This window comes from Urtica dioica, chromosome 1 (assembly GCF_054948205.1).
Source record: "Urtica dioica subsp. dioica isolate 48M chromosome 1, U.dioica_male_clone48M_v1_H2, whole genome shotgun sequence".
Classification (NCBI taxonomy): domain Eukaryota; kingdom Viridiplantae; phylum Streptophyta; class Magnoliopsida; order Rosales; family Urticaceae; genus Urtica; species Urtica dioica.
Genome location: NC_142756.1, coordinates 916,588 through 936,341, shown reverse-complemented (window position 1 = coordinate 936,341; position 19,754 = coordinate 916,588). Strand labels below are relative to the sequence as shown.

Below are 19,754 nucleotides of genomic sequence, written 5' to 3'. Positions count from 1 at the left end.
ACATCATATATATTTATATATTATAAACATTTAAATATATTTTTTAAAATCATTTAGTAAAAAAATTGTAAATGTTTACTTATTTTCAGTTGTAGATTATAAGTTTATAACTATCTGAAAAATAAAAAATAAACAATAATCACAGTTAGAAACATCAGTTTTTGTTTTATAAAAAAAATTAACATCAATTTATAAAATATGTGAGCATTTTAGAAAATTATGAAGGTAATTGTGTAACGTTTTATGCGAATGCGGGTATTTTTCTAATTTTTTGAAAAACTAGTCTCCGCAGACAAATCCTATCGTCTCTGCAGACCGTTTCTCACTTTCACTCTCACCCACTCTCGCCATCGCCGTCGAGCCAAGCCGAGCTTCACTCTCCGAGGCCTAGTCCGACATCCCTGACACCGGCGAACCAGAGAACCTCCATTGTTGCTGCGTGGTCGAACCGAAGGCAAAGCTTCGCTATCCAATTATAGCTCTCATCTTATTCTAGGTATGTTTTCGCTGCTCATTTTTTGCGGAGAAGTGAATTTCTAGGTTTTGTTCTGAACTTTTAGAATTGCTGCTCAACTGGTTCTAGAAGCTCTCTATTGTTGTTGCTATTGCTATTGGACTTAACTTGTGAGTCTGATTAACCTCTAGTATTTCTGTATCTCATTCAAAATCATTGAAAAATAAATGCAAGTTTAACTTTCAGTATTATGAATGGGTGGTTCAACTGGAGTGATAATGCAGAGCTTCACATGAACTGATTATGATTATGGTCAGTGACCGAAGCGTAGAAATCCGAATTATACGAAGTTGAATACAGGTTTACTGAATTAAAAAAAGACTGAATCAAATGTATTCGAAAAGGCTACCCAAATTCCAGTGTTGCATGTAAGTGGTTCAGTTTGAAGATTCTACAATCGAAAATTTGGTTTCGGTTTGAAGTCATCGTCAGAAACGAACTGCATTTTTTTTTTTTTTTTTTGGCCTTAGATTGAGTAATCTTTTAATTAAGAAGTATACTATAAATCATAGATTCATGTAAGCCTAAAACTCCCTAATTATGAGCCACTTACATATAAAAATTACTAACCATAAAGTCATGATAAAACTAATAATAAATCAGTACAAAATTACGACTTAACTTTGTAGAACTAAATGTATTTCTTTAAGAAATTCCTTCAAGCGAATCAGGCTAAAGGACAGGTGACTTGTAGTTGTCTGTTTACAGAGCATTTAAACAATTCGTAACTTATTCAAAGCATGCATATCCATAAAGATGTTCAAAAAAATTCATTGAACCCCCGAAAAACACCATTCTCTGTCTCTCTGGTTCTATGATTACCTTGAAATTCAATTTTCATAACTTCCTGTTTTGTTTACTAGTTTATTGTATCTTCATGGACCTACTTACAACACTATATAGAGAATGTTCGGTAATGTATGTAGTCAGATTATTGATGCTTTATTTTTACTATCAAGTTGCTTAATCACCCATTATATGCTAGCAAAAAGAAAAAAAGGAATTAAGAAACAGTCTTTAAAACATGACTTGTATCGCATATGCATTGACTTGTAATGTGTCAATCCAGTTGGGGAATACGTACACAATGTCGTCAGTTCCGTGGACCGCAACTCCGATTCCGCTTCTTCCTCTGTGTCGTGTTGAATTGCCTCGATTCAGCCCCGGTTTCTTGAAACTTAACGGTTCAGAGAGAGGAGTGTTTTGTTTTCACATTGCGCGTAAGCGAGATATGAGAATTCTCATCTCGGGTCGGAACCAATCGTCTTCTTATCGGAGCCGCGGCGGAGATTGGGAAGATCCGGACGATGGAAGTGACAGCGATGACGAGACCGAGGAGAATGACTTGGACTTTGAAAGCGACTGGGAAGAAGAGAGAGATGCTATTGTGGCTGACGTTGGAACCGAGGAGAGACCTCAAACGAGTAACGAGTACGGTGCCGATCTAGTTAAAGGTTGTAAATACAATCCTAAGAAAAGATCTATACAAGTTTAATTGTACGACGTAACTCATTTTCGTATTGTCTTATCCGCAGAGGTTGCAGAACTGTTGGAACCCGAAGAAAGAGAGATCTTGCGACGGTCTGCGACTCCGGATTTGGAAAAGATATCGACCGTACGTATTTTTTTTTTTTCTTTTTTCACTACCTTCCACTTGGTTAAAGCTTCTCAATATGAAGCACGTTGTTTATTTTATAGGCGAAATGGAATCCTCTCCATACCCTTGCGTTATCGGGGCAGATGGCTTCATTAGACAAACTACTCGAGCAAGGTGTAGATATTGATGGTGTGGATAAAGTAAGTTTAATAATTGCATTACACCATTCTCTTATCTACTAACTATCCATAGTGATTTAATCGAAATTACCATTCTAATGTACTTTGTGTGCTCCCAGGAAGGCCTAACTGCTCTTCACGCAGCGATTCTGAGAAACAAGGGCGACGTTATTAGTCATCTATTGAGAAAAGGTGCAAGTCCTCATGTCAAGGATAAGGCAAGGAAAAAGTCGAAATGCTTGTTTATTTATTTATTTATTTTGATGTTCTGCCTTGATTTGTTTAATGATTCGGTCAACGCAACAGGATGGAGCTACGCCACTTCATTATGCAGCTCAAGTTAGTGTTATGCCAATCGTGAAGTTATTGCTCAAATACAAAGTCGATCTCAATGTCGCAGACAATGTGTGTAGTTTATGCCCCAATTATTCGTTTAATTGAATTTATTATTTAAAATTAAGTATATTCTTCGGAGTTCTGACTGTATTTACAAATATAGGAGGGATGGACTCCATTGCACGTAGCTGCACAGACGAGAAGCAAAGACATAGTGAAGGTTTTGTTACTAAATGGTGCTGATCGGACTAGAAGAAACAAGGTAACTAAACACCAAATTAATTGATTCACGTAGTTTATATAATAATGGTTGATTCCACATAAACACTACTGCAATTAAATTAAAAAATTTAAAAAATGGGAAATGACAAGAGTGCAACTAATAAAAGTAAAGTCAACGGATCAATACAAGGATAATAGTTGTTAATAAATGCATATTCTTTTTCTCATTGCTCTAAAGTTAGGTTTGAGCTCCCGCAGCGGTCACTATTCTACTTAAAATAATCCCGAGTGCTCGGTTTAATTTAGCCCACATATATTGATTGTTCAAGCTTCTCCAACTTTATGATCATACACGCTCACTCACACAGTCCTATGATATCTAATGTTCTGTCCCGGAAATTTCACACTTTTTATTGATTGTTGTGGAAAGATATTTCTGAATCTATCAATTCCAAGAGGGTATGATTGAAATTGTAGAACTTCAGGCTAGGTAGTAAGCTCTGCTATAAACAAAGAAAAACAAAACAAAATTGATTCTAAACTTGTAGGCTCGAGAAGTTTACTATTAAGAGATGTTCTTTTGGAATATTCCTTTTTTGGTTTCGCTGTTAGACCGTAGTCAGTGCCGATCTTCTTATTGTTCTGCTATTACCATTTGTTACCGTGTTTGTGTCCTAGTCCATTTTCTGTTTGACGACTTTAAAAAAAATTTCTTCTTAATCCCATTAACTTTGGATCATTTTTTTTTTTCTCTTATTCATTATCGCCAGATTTATACAGTCTTTTCACTCTCAATCTTCATTTCAACCTAAATCACAATGGGAACAGAAATCAGACAAGTTACTCCATCGGAACAAGTATAATATGTGAAAATCTACGACAAAATATATGGCTCCTAAAATATATATATATATATATATGGAGTCATTGTACTCTCGACAAAAGTAAGCACACCCGACCCCGATACTAGGCGGGCCAGTTCTGCCATGAGAAGGGTCATAGTCAAGTAGAAAATGTAGACTCGATTTTCTTTGTCTCTTCATTTTACTAATTTAATTACCTAAGATCGTTTAGGGAAATTTTTTTCTTTCCTTGTAATTGGTAGCAAGGGTCTATTTGACATCTGAACTTTTTTGCGCATGAAAAATTGTCTTGGTGATGGTTTCATTTCACTGGCTTCAGGACGGAAATACTGCATTGGATATCAGTTTATGCTATGGCAAAGATTTCAAGTCTTATGACCTCGCAACCGTGATGAAGGTTGTTCCGTCGAGCAGAAGTTTCTGATTCGTGGGGTTGAGCTTGTCTCGTCGTCTTGGCTCAAGTAATATCACCATTTTTTTCATGGAGAAAAACAGTAGATCTCTAGGTTTCAGGGGGTGAAAAATACGCCGGGAAAAAAAGAGAAAAAAAAAGGGTGTCAAAGGGGGTAATCATTGTCTCTAATTTTCTCTATATTGGCTAATCCATGTCATGTTCAACATTTGATGTACGCTTCAGCGCGGTTACATAGCGTACATCAACGACAGAATTATACAAGACTAAATGATGAAACGACATAAAACGAAAATCGTGAAAAACGACAGAAAACAAAAAACGACAGGAAAAAAGACAACATACAAAAACTAAACGACAGAAATAAAAACGACAAAAATAGAAGATAAACGACAGAATTAAAAAAACGACAGAAATACAAACTAAACGACATGAGCGAAGAGTAAATGACAATCAAAAGACGACCAAAATCGCAAAAACGACAAAAAAGAAAACAACATAAAAACGAAAACAAACACAAAGTAAATGACATACGATGAAAATCGTTAAAAACGACAGAAATCGAATGATTATGGGTATTGTTGTCAATACACACCAATTAAATGGTCAAGAACTAAAAAAAAAAAAAAAAAAAACAGTTGCAAACTAACTTTTAGATATGTATAGTCAGTCGTGTTCATCTTCACCATCTCTGCGTTCACTTCACGCTAATTTAACTCCTCAAAACTTATATCTCTCGCCTCAAAAGCGACCCATTTTCGACTTAAAACCTAAACCTTTTCGCTCATCGAACCTCTGTTTCGCGGCTGGTCGTGGCGTGCTTTCGAGGTTAAAGAAAATGGCGGACCAAGACGAAGACGCTTTCTATCTCGTCCGCAAGGGAGACATGATCGGAATATACAAGACTCTCAGAGATTGCCAGGCTCAAGCCAATTCTTCGGTACGTTTCTATAAGCCTTTTTTTTTTTTTTGTGTGTGTGTGTGTGTGTTAGGGTTTTGACTTGATTAAGCGTTCTGATATGTCCTTGTAGGTTTTAGATCCTTCGATCACTGTGTATAAAGGCTATGGAATGTCTAAGGAAGCCGAGGCATTCCTTCGTTCCCACGGGCTTAAGAATCCTTTGTACTCCATTAACGTTGAAGATGCCAAAGATAATCTTCATGGAAAATTTGGGGCACTTATTCCCTGCCCATTTCAGGTTTTTGACTTATCTTCAAACTTATGTAATGATGAATCTTCCAAGTTTTAATTATGTTATCATTTTAGTGATACGAAATGAATTTGGAGTGCTCTAATTTCTTATAGGAACCGGCTTCAGTTGGAGCGAAAGAAGACGATGATGACTCGTCGCCCGAGAGATGGCGAGAAGCGGTCGGGTTGATAGAAATGGCTGTGAGTGTTATTGGGTTTTTTTTTTTTACATTGCTTCGATCCAATAGGAACAATAAAATTAACATATCGAGAGACTAATCCTAATATATGTTTTTTTTTTGTTTTGTAGGAAAAGACGAGTGCTAGTACACTACTAACGAACCCAACAAGTGAAAGTAAATCCGCTAGACCTGTAACAGTTGTTTTTGGCGGTGTAAGTTTCCCATTACTAATCTATGGCCTGTTTTAACATTGTACTTTTGGACTCGCTAGTTTTCGGGTTTTTTTTATTTTTATTTTTTATTATTAATTGTGTTGTTGATAGAAGTAATAGGTTCACTTAAATCATACGACTTTTGCAGGAGATGCCTGTCACTAGTTCGTTATCAAATGTCTCTCGAAATGAATTTTTCAATTCAAATAGTTCCATGAGTTCCAATGACACTCCGTCAGTTTCTTCTGCTTGTGTAAGTTTCGAACCGAAGATCTTTGATAGTTCATTGTTCACATCGCCATTTTTGTGTGTGTTACTCTCAGTGTAATTCATGTAAATTTGTGTGTAGAATTTGGTGTCTGTGTGATATATGCAAAGAATAGATACGTAAATCAACTCGGTAGGGTGATTGTACTAAATCGCAGTTAGTTAAAAATTAAGTTTACAGTATCTAGTATTATGTTGGTTTGTAAATATGTAGGATTAATCGTAGTTAGACATGATAATATCGCGAGAGATTGTCTATTTTTTTATCGCTTTTTATTATATTTTCCATATACTATACTATCTAGGTTGATATCAAGATGGTCCTTAAATTTTCACATTAATCTCACGAGTTGGGTACTATATAGTTAAGGGGTTGATAATAATTAGAAGTTATTTAGTCTATAAATAGGAGAGGTCGTAAGAAGAGATGTATTATTTGGATCGGGATTGTAAAATAGCCAAGACTCTCTCTCTCATATTACCTGGATCTTTCAGCATACAATCGCATAGCTTCCGAAATATCCAAATTCATCGGTCACTTATCATTTATTTTATAATTTTGATCACAACAAGTTTTGACACAACGCTCTCATTTGTTTCTTCTCCCAAAAAAGGATACTTGCTCCATAGAGTTCGACGGCGCTTCAAAAGGAAACCCGGGATTGGCCGGAGCGGGTGTGATGCTTCGTGCTTCGGACGGAAGCATGGTAAGCTCTTCCATTTTTAGGTAAAAACAAGGTCCGAGTCGGGTAAAAAAAAAGGTAAGTAATAATTTACTCGGTTTGATTTTTAGGTTTGGCGGTTGCGTGAAGGGGTTGGCGTGGCGACAAACAATGTTGCCGAATATCGCTCGTTGCTTTTAGGGATGAGACATGCTTGTAAAGTCGGATTTAAACACATCCGTGCCCAGGGAGATTCAAAACTTGTTGTCATGCAGGTAAATCTGTCGATTACGTTAATATTTGAATTTTGATTCATGTTAAATTTAAACAAACGGTTCATTTTAACTAAAGAATGTAGGTTTTTCGAAATCAACCAGTATATAAAGTTTATACTATGAGGAAATTTTATTACTAAAAATAAATCAAATTTGGTTAACCGGCCACAAATTTTTTTGGTAAATAACAGCTAAGGTTATTTTTTGAATCTTGGACAGAAGACAAAATGCAAAATCTTGTATATTTTGATCGTCAAGTCCTTGTTTAACAGGTTCAGGGTCTGTGGAAAACAAAAAATCCGAACATGGCTGATCTGTGTGCAATGGCCAAGGAGCTCGAGAAGTGTTTTGCTTCGTTTCAGATCTCTCACGTTCGTCGGGTGTGTTTGGTTCAGAAAACAAGCATCCAAATGTTGCAATCATTCTTATAATATTGTTAATAATAATTCACCCTTTTTGCTTGTTTTCTTATTTCTCAGGAGTATAATTCCGATGCCGATGCTCTAGCAAACGAAGCTATACATCTTAAGGGTGAGGGGTTTTCTTTTCCAGTTCTTTATTGGGTCTTTTCAAATTATTGTGTTTTTGGCTGAAAATTGATAAAAGATTTTATTTTGTATCTGTACATGTCTATATATCTGCAGATGGTCAAGTTGAAGTGGAATATATGAAGATGTAACGCAGAAAATCTTATCCAATAGCTATTTTTGTTTGTATAGAAATTCAGTTGATGTATATTTTTTTATATCCTACTAATTAAAGTTGGGAACTTTGGAGAATTTTCTTTGCTCCCGGGTTTTGTTAACACCAATAGTCCTTTACTATCTTTTATTGCAGTTTTGGTCATGTTAATAACCTTGTTACACTTTTGTAATATTGCACGGAGACACCTTTAAAAAATTACAACTTATTTGAATAACTTGTTAATCTGAAGAAGAATCTAAATTATTAAACTGAAGTTGCTTAAATAATATTATAAATTGTTAATCAACTTTTATAAGTATATGTAAACATGTCAAAACATATATATAAATTTAAATAACTTGCTTACAATTAAAAAAAAAAAATCATTAAAACACAATCCTACTAAAAACTTACTTTTATTCTGTTTGATCTATAAGTTGAGTTTATTTTGTATAATTACAAGTTTTAAGTGTCTTAGGGGGTAGATTTCATTGAAAATATAATGTTTTTTTTTCTTTCTGAAAATGATTAAAACCATACAAAATAAATCTTTTGAGAATCATTTCATAAACAAATTAAGTTAATGACCAAAATGTCACTGGCCTATTTAGAACTATTGATGCTAAAAAAGGTAACATCAACATAAAATATGATCAAAATTGCTAAAAGGGTCAATAGTTTGAAGGTGTTTTCATATATCAAATTAGTTTAAAACCAAATATAATTCAATACTTATACGACATGCCGTTTCTATCATGCAAAAAAAAAAAAAAAAAAAAAAATCTAAGAACGACAAATCAATCTCGCTGTACCTTTACGACATTTTTCAGAAGCCGCACTGAAGAATTATCTTATTGCAGAAGTTTTAAAGGATAAAGTGAAGCACAAAACAGAGGCGATAACTCGAAGCAAGAACGAAGACGATAATGGCGACTCTCTCAATCTCGACAGTCTCACCTCTACGCTCAGTCGCCACTCCCAAATCCTATCCCTTCGCTTCTGGACCAAGCTCGCTTCAATGGCGGACCGCTTGCCTGAGAAGCGGTGGCGTTTCCACCACCTCGGCGAGGCGTTTTATTCCGACGGAGAACCCGAACGGCCTTCGAGGTACGACGAGATTGAACTCTGCCGAAACTGAAACCCTAGCTCCGGAGCCAGAAGCCGAGCCAGTAACCGAGCCAGAAGCTGATCAGCAAGCCGTCTCGGTCCCGGTCTCGGCTTCCGATACTCTCATTATGTTCCTTCAGGTAAAACAAAGCTTCATTTCTTTCGAATTCTGCTTCTTTTTTTTTTTTTTGTTACGCAAATCAATGACGTGTTGGTTTTTATTTCGCTTAGGATTTCATTCTTCTTAACTTACCTATTTGCGAATAGTGAAATGAACTTTAGGATTTAGTGCTGGTAGATCTTTGTGCTCCCAATTCCTGTAATTGCTTTGCTTAATTGACTGTGATTTTATGCTAAAGAATTGAACTTGCATTGTTTCCGAAAGTTTCGAACTTTATTTTCAGCTTAACTATTTGATTTCATTGATGTAATGTGAGAAGTGACATAAAATTGGTTGCCTTTTTGAAGGCCGATGGAACAATGAGCGAGGCGGCTGTTCCCGGAGCGATCAATGCCTTGGAGGTGTATTCGTCGTCTTGGTCTCCAATTTACATTTTACATATCTTAATTAGTGTTTGTGTTATAAAAATGATTCGTGTGGCCGCCTTTATTTTTTCGCTTCTTCAATAATTTGATGTGTTGTTCTTGGTTTTGTTACTTTAGGAAGTGGAAGGTGTATCCAATTTGAAGGTTCGAGTTTCCGAGGGTATCGCGACTGTTGAGGTACGTATGGATTTCGTTGCTTCAATGAAACTGTTCTGACTTTATATAACCAAATTTCAGAAAAAGCACCAACTTCTTAAACTTGGGTTGTTAGTCGAATAGGAATATATAGGATGTCATGGTTGAAGCAAACAAGCCACTCTCGGAAGTCCCTAAAGCGTTTTAATTACATTTTTTTTCATAATATTAATTCCCATCGAAGTTTATAGGTCCCGACGTCCCGTAATTTCCCCATGAATTTTATTGTTTCTATTTGGTTCATTTTCTCAACTTTTACCTTTGTGCCTAGAGCTTGCAAAAGAGCGAATAAAATCTACTATCTTTAATTTTTGTGAAAAGAGCTGGTAATAGTAAAGCCAATAGATACTACGTGGCGAAAAAGTATTGTTGGTCCTTCTAAATTTGTTCAGTGTGTGTTGTTCTTCGTTAGCCAATCCGGTCAAGTTTCTGAGCTGTGTAGTGAGTTTTGGTATCTCGTATTTCAGTTGGAAAAACAAACGACGGTTCAAGCGACCGGTGTGGCTTCTAGCTTGGTCGAGACCTTGCAGAGTTCGGGTTTCAAGCTACAAACGTTGCAATTGAGTTTCGAGGACTTAGAGAATGTTGTCGTCTAGACCATGACTTCAAAAATGCTTTTTAAGGTATCCAATAGCTAAATTTGGTCAATCTCTTTTTTTATTCATTCTCCTTCATGCCCTTCTTTGTTGTAGTTTATGTATCAAGAGCTGCATTAAATTTACCAGATTAATACTTAGTGTATCTGTAATCTGCACAGAGGATAAACGATTTCATTTTGTTTAATTTTATTTTTCTTCTTCGCATTGCAAATCATGTTCTGCATTGTCATTTTTAATGGTTAGATGTATTAAATTTACCCTTTGTGTGTGAGTGAAATGTCATGATCATCTATCTTTTTCAAGTCATCGCAAATATATATTTAAGCTCTCGTGAATTATCAATGATTATTGTATATTCTTATAATTTTTAGAAGAACATAATTCACTTAAAATCGACGAAATTAGATAAGTAATAAGCTAATGATTAAAGATGCAGTGCTTAAATTTAAGAGTAGATGAGGGAAAACAGCCGGCGCGTCCTAAGAAACGAGGTTCCCTGGTCACTGTCTTGTTCTCACTGGATAGAGTATTCCAAATAAATTGCAAAATATGTACAGGAATAAATCTCTCGGCTTCCACTTTTTTCCCACACTTTTGCCGGCTGGGAATAGAGTATTCCAAACTTCACTCAAAACTCATCCAACCGTGATCATATACACTCTGCTATGCTCCACAATCCGCAGCCATCGGTCGATGGAGACGAGGAAGATGATGAAATGAAAATACTCAACCGCCAATTGACATTCTCGAAGAAGTCATAGTTACCAAAACCCCAGGTAACTAGAGAAAGAAGCTAATTAAGCTATGCTGTCTGACTTGGAGAGATGGTTTGCTATCTTTATTCCCAAGTTATTTATTCACTTTACATCATGTTGAAATGGTTTGTCATAATATAACGGCGAACTGATATGAAATTCGCAAACTGTGCTCGAAGAAGACAAATGTGGTTCGAAGATTGCTCGAACACATCGGTATCAGACGGTTTCCTATCCATTTACAAATCAAAATGAGCACTAATCTTCGCCTTGTTTGACTTAGTGGTTCCTTTGACTTGGACGCCATTTTTAGCCTAGCAAAGTAGTAGAGTAGTGCGAGAAGACTTATATGCGTTGCTTGAAAATGTCTTGCTGTGTTTTCTCTATGAGCACTGATAATCATCATCGCTGATGATTATCAATTTTATTTCCCTATAAGAGTTTCAATTATTTCTTCAACATCAACTCTTAGGTCGTCCACGCATATTCTTGACGATAGGAAAATGTCACTATTATTCAACACAATGGAGATTTTAACATACTCAAATGGCTAAGATCTAGGTGAATTCAAAAGATCGACATGATTACTTCTGTGTGTAACACAACGCTAATGAGGAGTGAACATATCTTTATATATACTTTTGAAATTGTCTATCTGAATTTCAATTTTAATTTCATATGCAATATTTTCTACATCATATCTTTATATTATCAATCTGATTAGTATCACACCAACTAAATTTTTAAAGTAGAATCACTAATAAGTATTAAAAAAAAAAAAAAAAAAAATATTCTCTACCTTTTTAATATTACGAGCCGGTGACTATTTCGGAGCTTGCTCTATTTGGGCCCATTTGTGCCGGTGGAACGATAAGTCTGTCTTTTTTTTCTTAGAAATTAGCACATGAATTAGAAAGAGAAGTATATTAATAGGATAGCAATTAAGAAGATGATCAAGTTGTGGACAATGACACCCACGTCTATGGTCCCAACGAAGGAGAAAAGAACGTAACCAAACCAATTGTACAAAAGCAAGCATTGCTTAGACATTATTGTGAGTGAGCACAGAAAAAGTCCACTAGAAATAGCAATGACACAGCTTTTTCTAAGGCATCTCTGTTACATGGGTTGATCCACATAATTGTCCAATCCTCGACAAACCACAAGCGTGGCGTGGGTGATATTGTAAAGACTGTAAAAGACTTCAAAAAAATAAAGTAAATTCATAAAGTCCATTCCTTTGGCCATTAAAGCTGAGAAGTAAATTGAAAAAACATCATAAGACATGACATTTGAGAGAGTGAAAGAGGGTCACGAATTAGGTGCGAGTAGCTGGATCGCAAGCATGGCCAGTCGGATATGGTCTGTACTCTGTACTATGCGTAGACATAGTTATTGATTTTCTTTATTAGTACTCTTTTGGAACCTTGTGATCAATAAGTGGGGTCTATTATATATATATATATATATATATATATTTGCAGAGAACTTAGTATATGGAACCTTGTAAGAGCTCTCTCTCTTTCTCTCTGGCATTTTGGTTTTGGCAATTTAATACGTCATTTACTCAGATTAGTACTATTACCGAGACTTACAACTTACAGAGAGTGTTAATAGGCGACTTTTGACAGACTCTTTAATGCTTTGTTTGAGAGCTTATCCTCTTCTTCTCTTTGTTGGAGTTCGGTTTTGCATTGCAAGTTGGACACCAATATACTTGTTGCGAGGACCCAGGTCAAAAAAAGCTGGAAATTTGATCATTGAATATTTTGTCCACAAGTCACCTAATGATAAACCTACCACGTTTCTGAAAATATGGGAAGCAATAAAAAAAAAATTTATTTACTTTTGTATATTTTTACTAAATTTCATTCTATCAGTTTATAAGCTATAAAATACTTGTTTTTATACTAGCAGGATGATTAAGACTTGAGAGCATCTCCGCCTCGGATCATGAAATTGGATTTATTCCAATCCAAAATTAATTTTTTCACTTTATTATGGAGTATACTAATAAGCATGAAACTTCAAATATAAAAGTTTGTCTCGTGATCGCGAATATTATTACACCGGGAAGTTATGTCTAATATGCCTATTTATTGATTTGGGTCTATTTAAACCATCTAATAATATGTAAAAAATAGACTAGAGACTTGGAATATTATTAAATCACTAGTTAATAAGTCCTCGCTTATGGCGGACTTATGGTGGAGGAATAAGTTACTAGTTAAACGAGTATGTCAATAAGTTTTATGGTAATTGGGTAAATAGACAGTCTATAAAAATATGATTATATAAATCCAGCCTTTAATTTTATAGGATAAGAAGAATACATTGGATGCTCTGATACAAAAGTCTCACAGTTCCGTTATTCCTCATTAACAATGTTATAAAATTAATGGTCGGCGAAGAATGATAAAACTAGGTATACTTTCACGGCTTTATCTGAGTTTATCACTTTAAATTTAATCTTAAACCAAAAATATTTTGATTAACATTAATTGTCTTAGCAGTATTTTTCCTTCTTCTGAATATTGTTTAAAATAAAAAAACAATTTATTTATTTATCTATTTATTTTATATTATTTGTATTGCACATTTAAATGCAATACAAGATGTGACTATTTCTCTATATCTATGTAAGCCACCGAATAAATATTAAAAGTTATCTCCCAATATGTCTAACTCAAATTGTTCCTGGCCATTACAAGACACAAAGTAGAAATGAAACACAAGGCTTGAATTGATATTTATATACCTCCGGAAAGTACGGTTTTATTCTATTTAGGATTAAATATCGTTCATGAACATTATGGCACAACATGTGATGTGTTACACTTTCATGGACGAACCATCCTAGTCTGAACGCATTTCCCTGGGGATTCTTTTAAGACGTTGTTTTGCTTTAGAAGTGAGCCAAATGCATATTTGTCATTTTCAGCTTTGACTGAAAATTGAGCATAGTATATATATTATAGAGTCACAATATTCCACGTCTCTGAAGAGCAATCTGTGTATAGAATATAATAGCATATATTAATGTCGTATCATATACATAAATCATAATAGGTTGTTAGGTTCATTGTTTTATTTTATTTTTTAATAAAAAAAAATGTCCCTATTGGTTATTGATTGAGTGAGAATGACCTGTGTGGGTCCAAGGCTTACCGACTCAAGGCGTTTGTTTCCAATCCGGGAAAATAAAGTGGGTATGGAAATATAATACACTGGATATTCTCCTAAATCATATCTAGTTTTCAATTACCAACTTGGGCAATTATATATAATATGCTAAAATCAGTACAGATTTGGATATAATTGTTTTTTTCTTTTATTAATCAGTAGCCACTATTTAGATCTCAATGAGACAGCTCATATTCAACGCGAGATATATTTAAAGTTGATCATCCCACAGCGGCGAAGCCTCTCATTACCACTCTCGTGATATGTTTCCAAATTGGCAAGGCAAACTCGGTTTTTGATGGTTTATAGGCCATTTTAAACGAGTTTCAACCAGAAAAAATATTTGATTTTATTGATTGGGCAGTTTTTCATAAGCATTGGCAACGAAATTTCGATAATCAAGAATCGGTTTTTGATCAAGTTTTTTCTACTTACACACACAATATATATGTCTTTATTCGAGTGAGATATGTTGAACAATTTTTTGATAAATCTGGTTAAAATCAACTTATTTTGTGGAAACACGTTTTATATATGATTTTTGTTTCATCGATACAAGAATGCTGATTATTTCGGGTGCGTTTGGTTATCAACTCAAAAACTGTTTTTGAGTTTTCAAGAAGTGAAAATAGGAAACAAAATTGGAAAATGTGTTTGGTAAATGTGTTTTCGGAAAAAAATTTCAAAAAATTTTGAAGTTGTTTTGGAAAAAAATAAAGAAAACTGAAAACAAATAAAAGGTGTTTTTGAAAAAAAAATTCTTCTCTTTCTCCTCATCATCTCTTTTCATTCTTTCAAAAACAAAAATGAAAACTATACCAAACCTTTTTTTTTTTCAGTTTTTTTACTTTCTCAAAAACAAAAATGAAAACTGTACCAAACAGTTTTTTGAAAACAACTACAAAACAGTTTTTCAGTACAACTACAAAAATTAGAAAACAGAAAACAAAAAACAGTTTGAGTTAACTACCAAACACAACCTTCATTTCGTTGTAAAAAAAATGCGCTAGTCATAACGAAACACAAAAATTTTGCAATTATTAGTGACATTCCAACGAAAATCATAGTTATATTTTTTAATCAAAATTTCTATTGATCATTGGTATTTATGTAAAATGGAAACACCATTAATCATCAGCCAACAACATTTTATCCTTTTCACAAGAGAGTCGATGGAAGATAGAAAACAACATTTGAATATCGAGTTTAACTTTTAGTTTTAAAAAATGTCGAGTTCATACCAGCTGTTTAATTAAAATGACGAAATTATACATTGAAATAGATAACAATGCCACGAGTCTTATTTGTATTGACTTTTCATTAATGTTGACAATAATATTTATACGTAAATACCAATTATGTTTATCTATTCGCATCATAAACGTAATTTTTAAAAAAAACGAAAAAACAAACAAAAGTTTCTGAATTGTGGATAACATAGAAAGAGGCAATGGGTAAAAATAAACAATTCGCAGTCATCAAAATTACATATTCGAACAAAAAATCCAAAATTCATAGTCGCAATTCGAATACGGAATGAAATCATCTCTGGATAGATATGCAATTTATTATTTAATTTGGATTTAAGGTTATTTTTGTTCAAAACTAACAATTTGAAAATCATGGTACTGATTTAAATTTGATTCGATTTTTCTTATATAAGTTAACATCAATGAAATGGAAATATACCTTTCTCAAAAAAAAAAAAATGGAGATATACCTGTTATTTTCCCCTAATGGAATGAGATGTATGGATGTTTTTGTTCTAAAACGTAAATTGAGAAATGTTTTAACTATAAAATATAAACAAGAATAGATTAAGGCATTAAGCAGACAGAGGTCTTAAGAGAGACACGTGGGTTTGAAGTAATAGTCAGAAATTGGTCAGCGAGCCACACTTTATGTCTGTCTACTAAATTTATTTTAATACATGCCTACTTGATGTCGAAGGCTTGAAGCTGGCAGGCACAAAAAGCCAAGGCCTTTTTAATTTCTCATTTTCCTTTTCATTAATATATTTAGGTTTATATCACCAGTCCACCGCTCTATTTAAACCGGTCTTCCTCTTTATTATTTGTCAAACATTAAACCATCGTCAAGCTCTATCAATGGCGTCCAAAGCTATGCTGTGTCTTTTGGCCACTCTTCTCCTAGTAACTTCTAAGGTGTGTGATGATGACATTGAATCTCTTTTAATGTCTTCTCTTCTCTTTTAGTTCTTTCCACGTATATATAAATATATATATATATGAAGATTAATCACAAAAACAAAACCTTATTTTGTTCTTGTTGTCCTTGATCCTACTTCATGTGTTAGTTACTAAACCCTAGTCATTTAGTGTCACCAAAAACAAATCACTAAATACACTCTATTTAGTCCATTGTATCTTTGTGTTGTTGTGATCACGTAAAGTTTAATCTATATATCTCTTGAACATCTTGTTTATAAATTTGTCTTTTAGGTTTCACATGGTGACGTGTCACCACCAATAACATATCCTCCAAAGACTACTCCAACACCTACGCCGGTGGTCAAACCCCCAACGCCGGTGGTCAAACCACCAACGCCAGTTGTCAAACCCCCAACACCGGTGGTCAAACCTCCGCCGGTCTACGTAGCTCCACCAACGCCGGCGATTAAACCCCCAACGCCGGTGGTCAAACCTCCGCCGGTCTACGTAGCTCCACCAACGCCGGCGATTAAACCCCCAACGCCGGTGGTCAAACCTCCAACTCCAGTGGTCAAACCCCCAACTCCGGTGGTCAAACCTCCAACACCGGTTGTCAAACCTCCAACGCCGGTGGTCAAACCTCCGGTCTACGTAGCTCCTCCAACGCCGGTGGTCAGACCTCCAACTCCGGCGGTCAAACCCCCAACAGTGCCAATGCCTCCATCTCCGGTCCCACGTCAGCAGCCTCGAGTCAAGTCGCTAAAAGGTAATCACATTCAATTTCCAAAGCAATTATTATTTTTAGATGATGATAGTATTCTAATTATTTCTTCTTCTCTCTTTACATATCAATTTTCTTTAGTGAATCTACTATTTAAGAAACTAAACAAGTAATTGCTCACTCTAATAACTCGTTCATTTAAATAAAAGTTTCACTATTAGATAATTCATAAAGTTAGAACAATTTTTTACTAGAATAAGATACTTATAATATGCTTCGAAAATGAACAATAATTTATATGATGATGATGATGACGTGGCAGAATGCGGTCCGTTGTGCCTGGGGCGGTGCTCGTTGCATTCACGGAAGAACGTGTGCCAAAGGGCGTGCGTGACGTGTTGTTACCGTTGCAAGTGCGTGCCACCTGGCACTTACGGCAACCGCGAAATGTGCGGAACTTGCTACTCCCAAATGAAAACCACCGGTGACCGCCTCAAATGCCCTTAGATCTATATATCCTTTTTTTGCTTCTGTTCTAGCTTATGCTTTGCTTGCTATTCTTGTTAGTGTTGAGAATGAGAGAGAGAAGAGTTCTTTTTTGTTTTTGTTGTCTTGTCTTATGTCGTCGTCGGTTTACTTTTCATTATATATTTTACGTGTAATGTACGAATAAAGAGTTTATATGTTTTTAATATTGACCATTGCAAGTAAGTTAGTAATTACTTCACTTTCATGCAATCTCTCAACCTAGCGCTTTCGTTTATGGCGAAATACAAATATATGATCGGAACATAAATTCCAATATGCGAAGAGGCTATTTTGCGAACAATTAGTTCTTTACTACGATCATTATTTTTGACGTTTTTGCACGGATTTTGATCTTGCTTGCAAACGACGTAGGATGACACAAAATTACAACACTACATTTCATCCAACAAATGAAAAGTCATTTTGGCTTTTTAATTAATTAAAAAAAAAATTGTGGTCATCTTATTATTTTCACGAGTGACAAGTATTGACTCTATCTTACAAACCGTAACTCATATTATTTTCACGGTCCGTAAGGAAGCTTTATTTTTGTTCTATTGAGTATCCTCAACTAAAGTATACTAAATACCATATTATTCTCTTCGATATCATCCATCCGTTCCGGAGGGTTAGTCTCATTTTAGTATCTTGTTTGGTAACAAAATAAACGTCATCAATTTTAACTTGTATTAAGTATAAAATGAATTGGTAAACTAAATTAATGAAATGGATGGATACTTAGAATGACACGAAAATGGAACACACGATATGAATTTGTAAAAAAAAAAACTTTGGTTTCTTTTTCGGAGCAAAAAATCACTTGGCTTAAGGCCATCCAATCCGATTAAAATATATATATATATATATGGGCTTATATTTCTAAGGCAAGATTTGATAGGCCCAAGTCAAATTGGTCTTAACCAATATCTATGGAGAAAATTACAAAAAGATCCATTTTTAAGTGTAACGTTTAAAAAATCGCTGCTATTTTAAATTCTTTCAAAAGTAGCTGTTTAAACAATTATTTTCCTTCTAAACTAAATTGTAAACAGTAAATAAAGTTAAATATAGTCCAAAACGGTAAATAAGTTTATTTAAAAAAAAAAATTAATCATCAAGAAAAATTAAGAAAAAATGGCGGTTCCTTTTGCTTTTAGGTTTAGCCAATCTTTTTTTTTTTTTTTTACTTGTTTTCTTTAGACACTTGGGTTTTCAGTATTTAGTCAAAATCCGTCAGCGAGCTTAAAGAATATCTACAATTTTTTTATTTTATATATATATATATATATATATATTTAACATCTTCAGGTGAATAAAATACGTGAGTTGAAGCTGGCATATACAAAAATCCAAGGCCTTTAATAAAGTAAAAAAAAAAACACATTTAATATCACTCTATATAAGCCACTCTGTCTCTTGATTGTGTTTCAGCATTAAACGATTTGATAAAAAAAAAAAAAAAAAAAAAATGGCACCAAGATCAAAAGAAGTAGACGACATTATGAACTCTTTTTGCAATATTCACTAGGGAAAATATCACATTTATACCCTGTGTTTTAGTGAAATGTCGAGTTTAACCCTCGGTTTTCAAAAATGTCGAGTTCATACCATCTGTTTAACTAAAATGACGAAATTATACCCTGAAATGAATAACAGCGTCACAAATCTCCCTTTTATTGATATTAACTCTTATATAAGAAAAACAAAATCAAATCTAAATCAGTGCCCTAACTTCCAAATTCTTAATTTTGAAATAAAAATAGCTTTAAATTGAAATTAAATAATAAAACTCATACCTCCTAAGAAATGGCTTCATTCCGTGTTCGAATTGTAACTCTAAATTCTGGATTCTCTGTTCGAATATGCGATTTTGATGACTATCAACTATCGATGTTTACCCATTTGCCTTTTTCTGTGTTCTTCACGATTAAGAGACTGTTGTTTATTTTTTAGTTTTTAAATAAATTACATATATGGCGTGAATGAATAAAGATAATTGGTGTTTATATATACATATTATAGTCAACGTCAATGAAAAGTCAATAAAAAGAATATTCGTGACACTGTTGTCTATTTCAGGGTATAATTTCATCATTTTAGTTAAACATGGGGTATAATTTCGTCATTTTAGTTAAACAGAGGGTATGAACTCGACATTTTTGAAAACCGAGGGTTAAACTCGACATTTCACTAAAACACAAGGTATAAATGTGTTATTTTCCCTATTCACTATGAACTCCGTCATCAGCTTTACATAATAATACACGACATTAGACACAATCGTGGCCATGCCAGCATATCTTTCATGATCTCCACCCTTGGAAGCTGGCATGAGTATGACATGAGCCAAGG

At 34.3% G+C, this 19,754-nt stretch overlaps 4 protein-coding genes across 5 annotated transcripts; all 4 read left to right on the top strand.

Annotated features, from left to right (window-relative positions):
* Positions 1 to 269: 269 nt before the first annotated feature.
* EMB506 (Ankyrin repeat family protein) lies at positions 270 to 4,281 on the top strand. The gene is made up of 8 exons (XM_089607568.1): positions 270 to 496; positions 1,584 to 1,968; positions 2,050 to 2,129; positions 2,213 to 2,311; positions 2,410 to 2,508; positions 2,597 to 2,695; positions 2,790 to 2,888; positions 4,031 to 4,281. The coding sequence occupies exons 2-8, from the start codon at positions 1,602 to 1,604 to the stop codon at positions 4,133 to 4,135; spliced, it is 948 nt and encodes a 315-aa protein (XP_089463694.1). The 5' UTR covers positions 270 to 496; positions 1,584 to 1,601; the 3' UTR covers positions 4,136 to 4,281.
* A 331-nt stretch (positions 4,282 to 4,612) lies between these two features.
* Positions 4,613 to 7,742, top strand: LOC149406038 (uncharacterized). The gene is made up of 10 exons (XM_089608956.1): positions 4,613 to 5,063; positions 5,155 to 5,322; positions 5,430 to 5,516; positions 5,626 to 5,709; positions 5,858 to 5,962; positions 6,591 to 6,683; positions 6,770 to 6,913; positions 7,186 to 7,293; positions 7,393 to 7,444; positions 7,558 to 7,742. The coding sequence occupies exons 1-10, from the start codon at positions 4,782 to 4,784 to the stop codon at positions 7,590 to 7,592; spliced, it is 1,158 nt and encodes a 385-aa protein (XP_089465082.1). The 5' UTR covers positions 4,613 to 4,781; the 3' UTR covers positions 7,593 to 7,742.
* Positions 7,743 to 8,451: 709 nt separating this feature from the next.
* On the top strand, positions 8,452 to 10,248 carry LOC149406037 (Heavy metal transport/detoxification superfamily protein). Its single transcript, XM_089625545.1, has 4 exons — positions 8,452 to 8,844; positions 9,173 to 9,226; positions 9,368 to 9,427; positions 9,913 to 10,248. Exons 1-4 carry the CDS (start codon positions 8,524 to 8,526, stop codon positions 10,039 to 10,041), a joined length of 564 nt encoding a protein of 187 aa, XP_089481671.1. The 5' UTR covers positions 8,452 to 8,523; the 3' UTR covers positions 10,042 to 10,248.
* A 5,741-nt stretch (positions 10,249 to 15,989) lies between these two features.
* Positions 15,990 to 17,566, top strand: LOC149406036 (Gibberellin-regulated family protein). 2 transcript variants are annotated; one of them, XM_089608849.1, is made up of 4 exons: positions 15,990 to 16,147; positions 16,445 to 16,583; positions 16,626 to 16,919; positions 17,197 to 17,566. In XM_089608849.1, the coding sequence occupies exons 1-4, from the start codon at positions 16,091 to 16,093 to the stop codon at positions 17,379 to 17,381; spliced, it is 675 nt and encodes a 224-aa protein (XP_089464975.1). In that variant the 5' UTR covers positions 15,990 to 16,090; the 3' UTR covers positions 17,382 to 17,566. The 2 variants fall into 2 exon arrangements, with proteins under 2 accessions (XP_089464975.1, XP_089464910.1); XM_089608784.1 differs by having other exon boundaries at positions 16,445 to 16,919.
* The last annotated feature ends 2,188 nt before the right edge of the window (positions 17,567 to 19,754 follow it).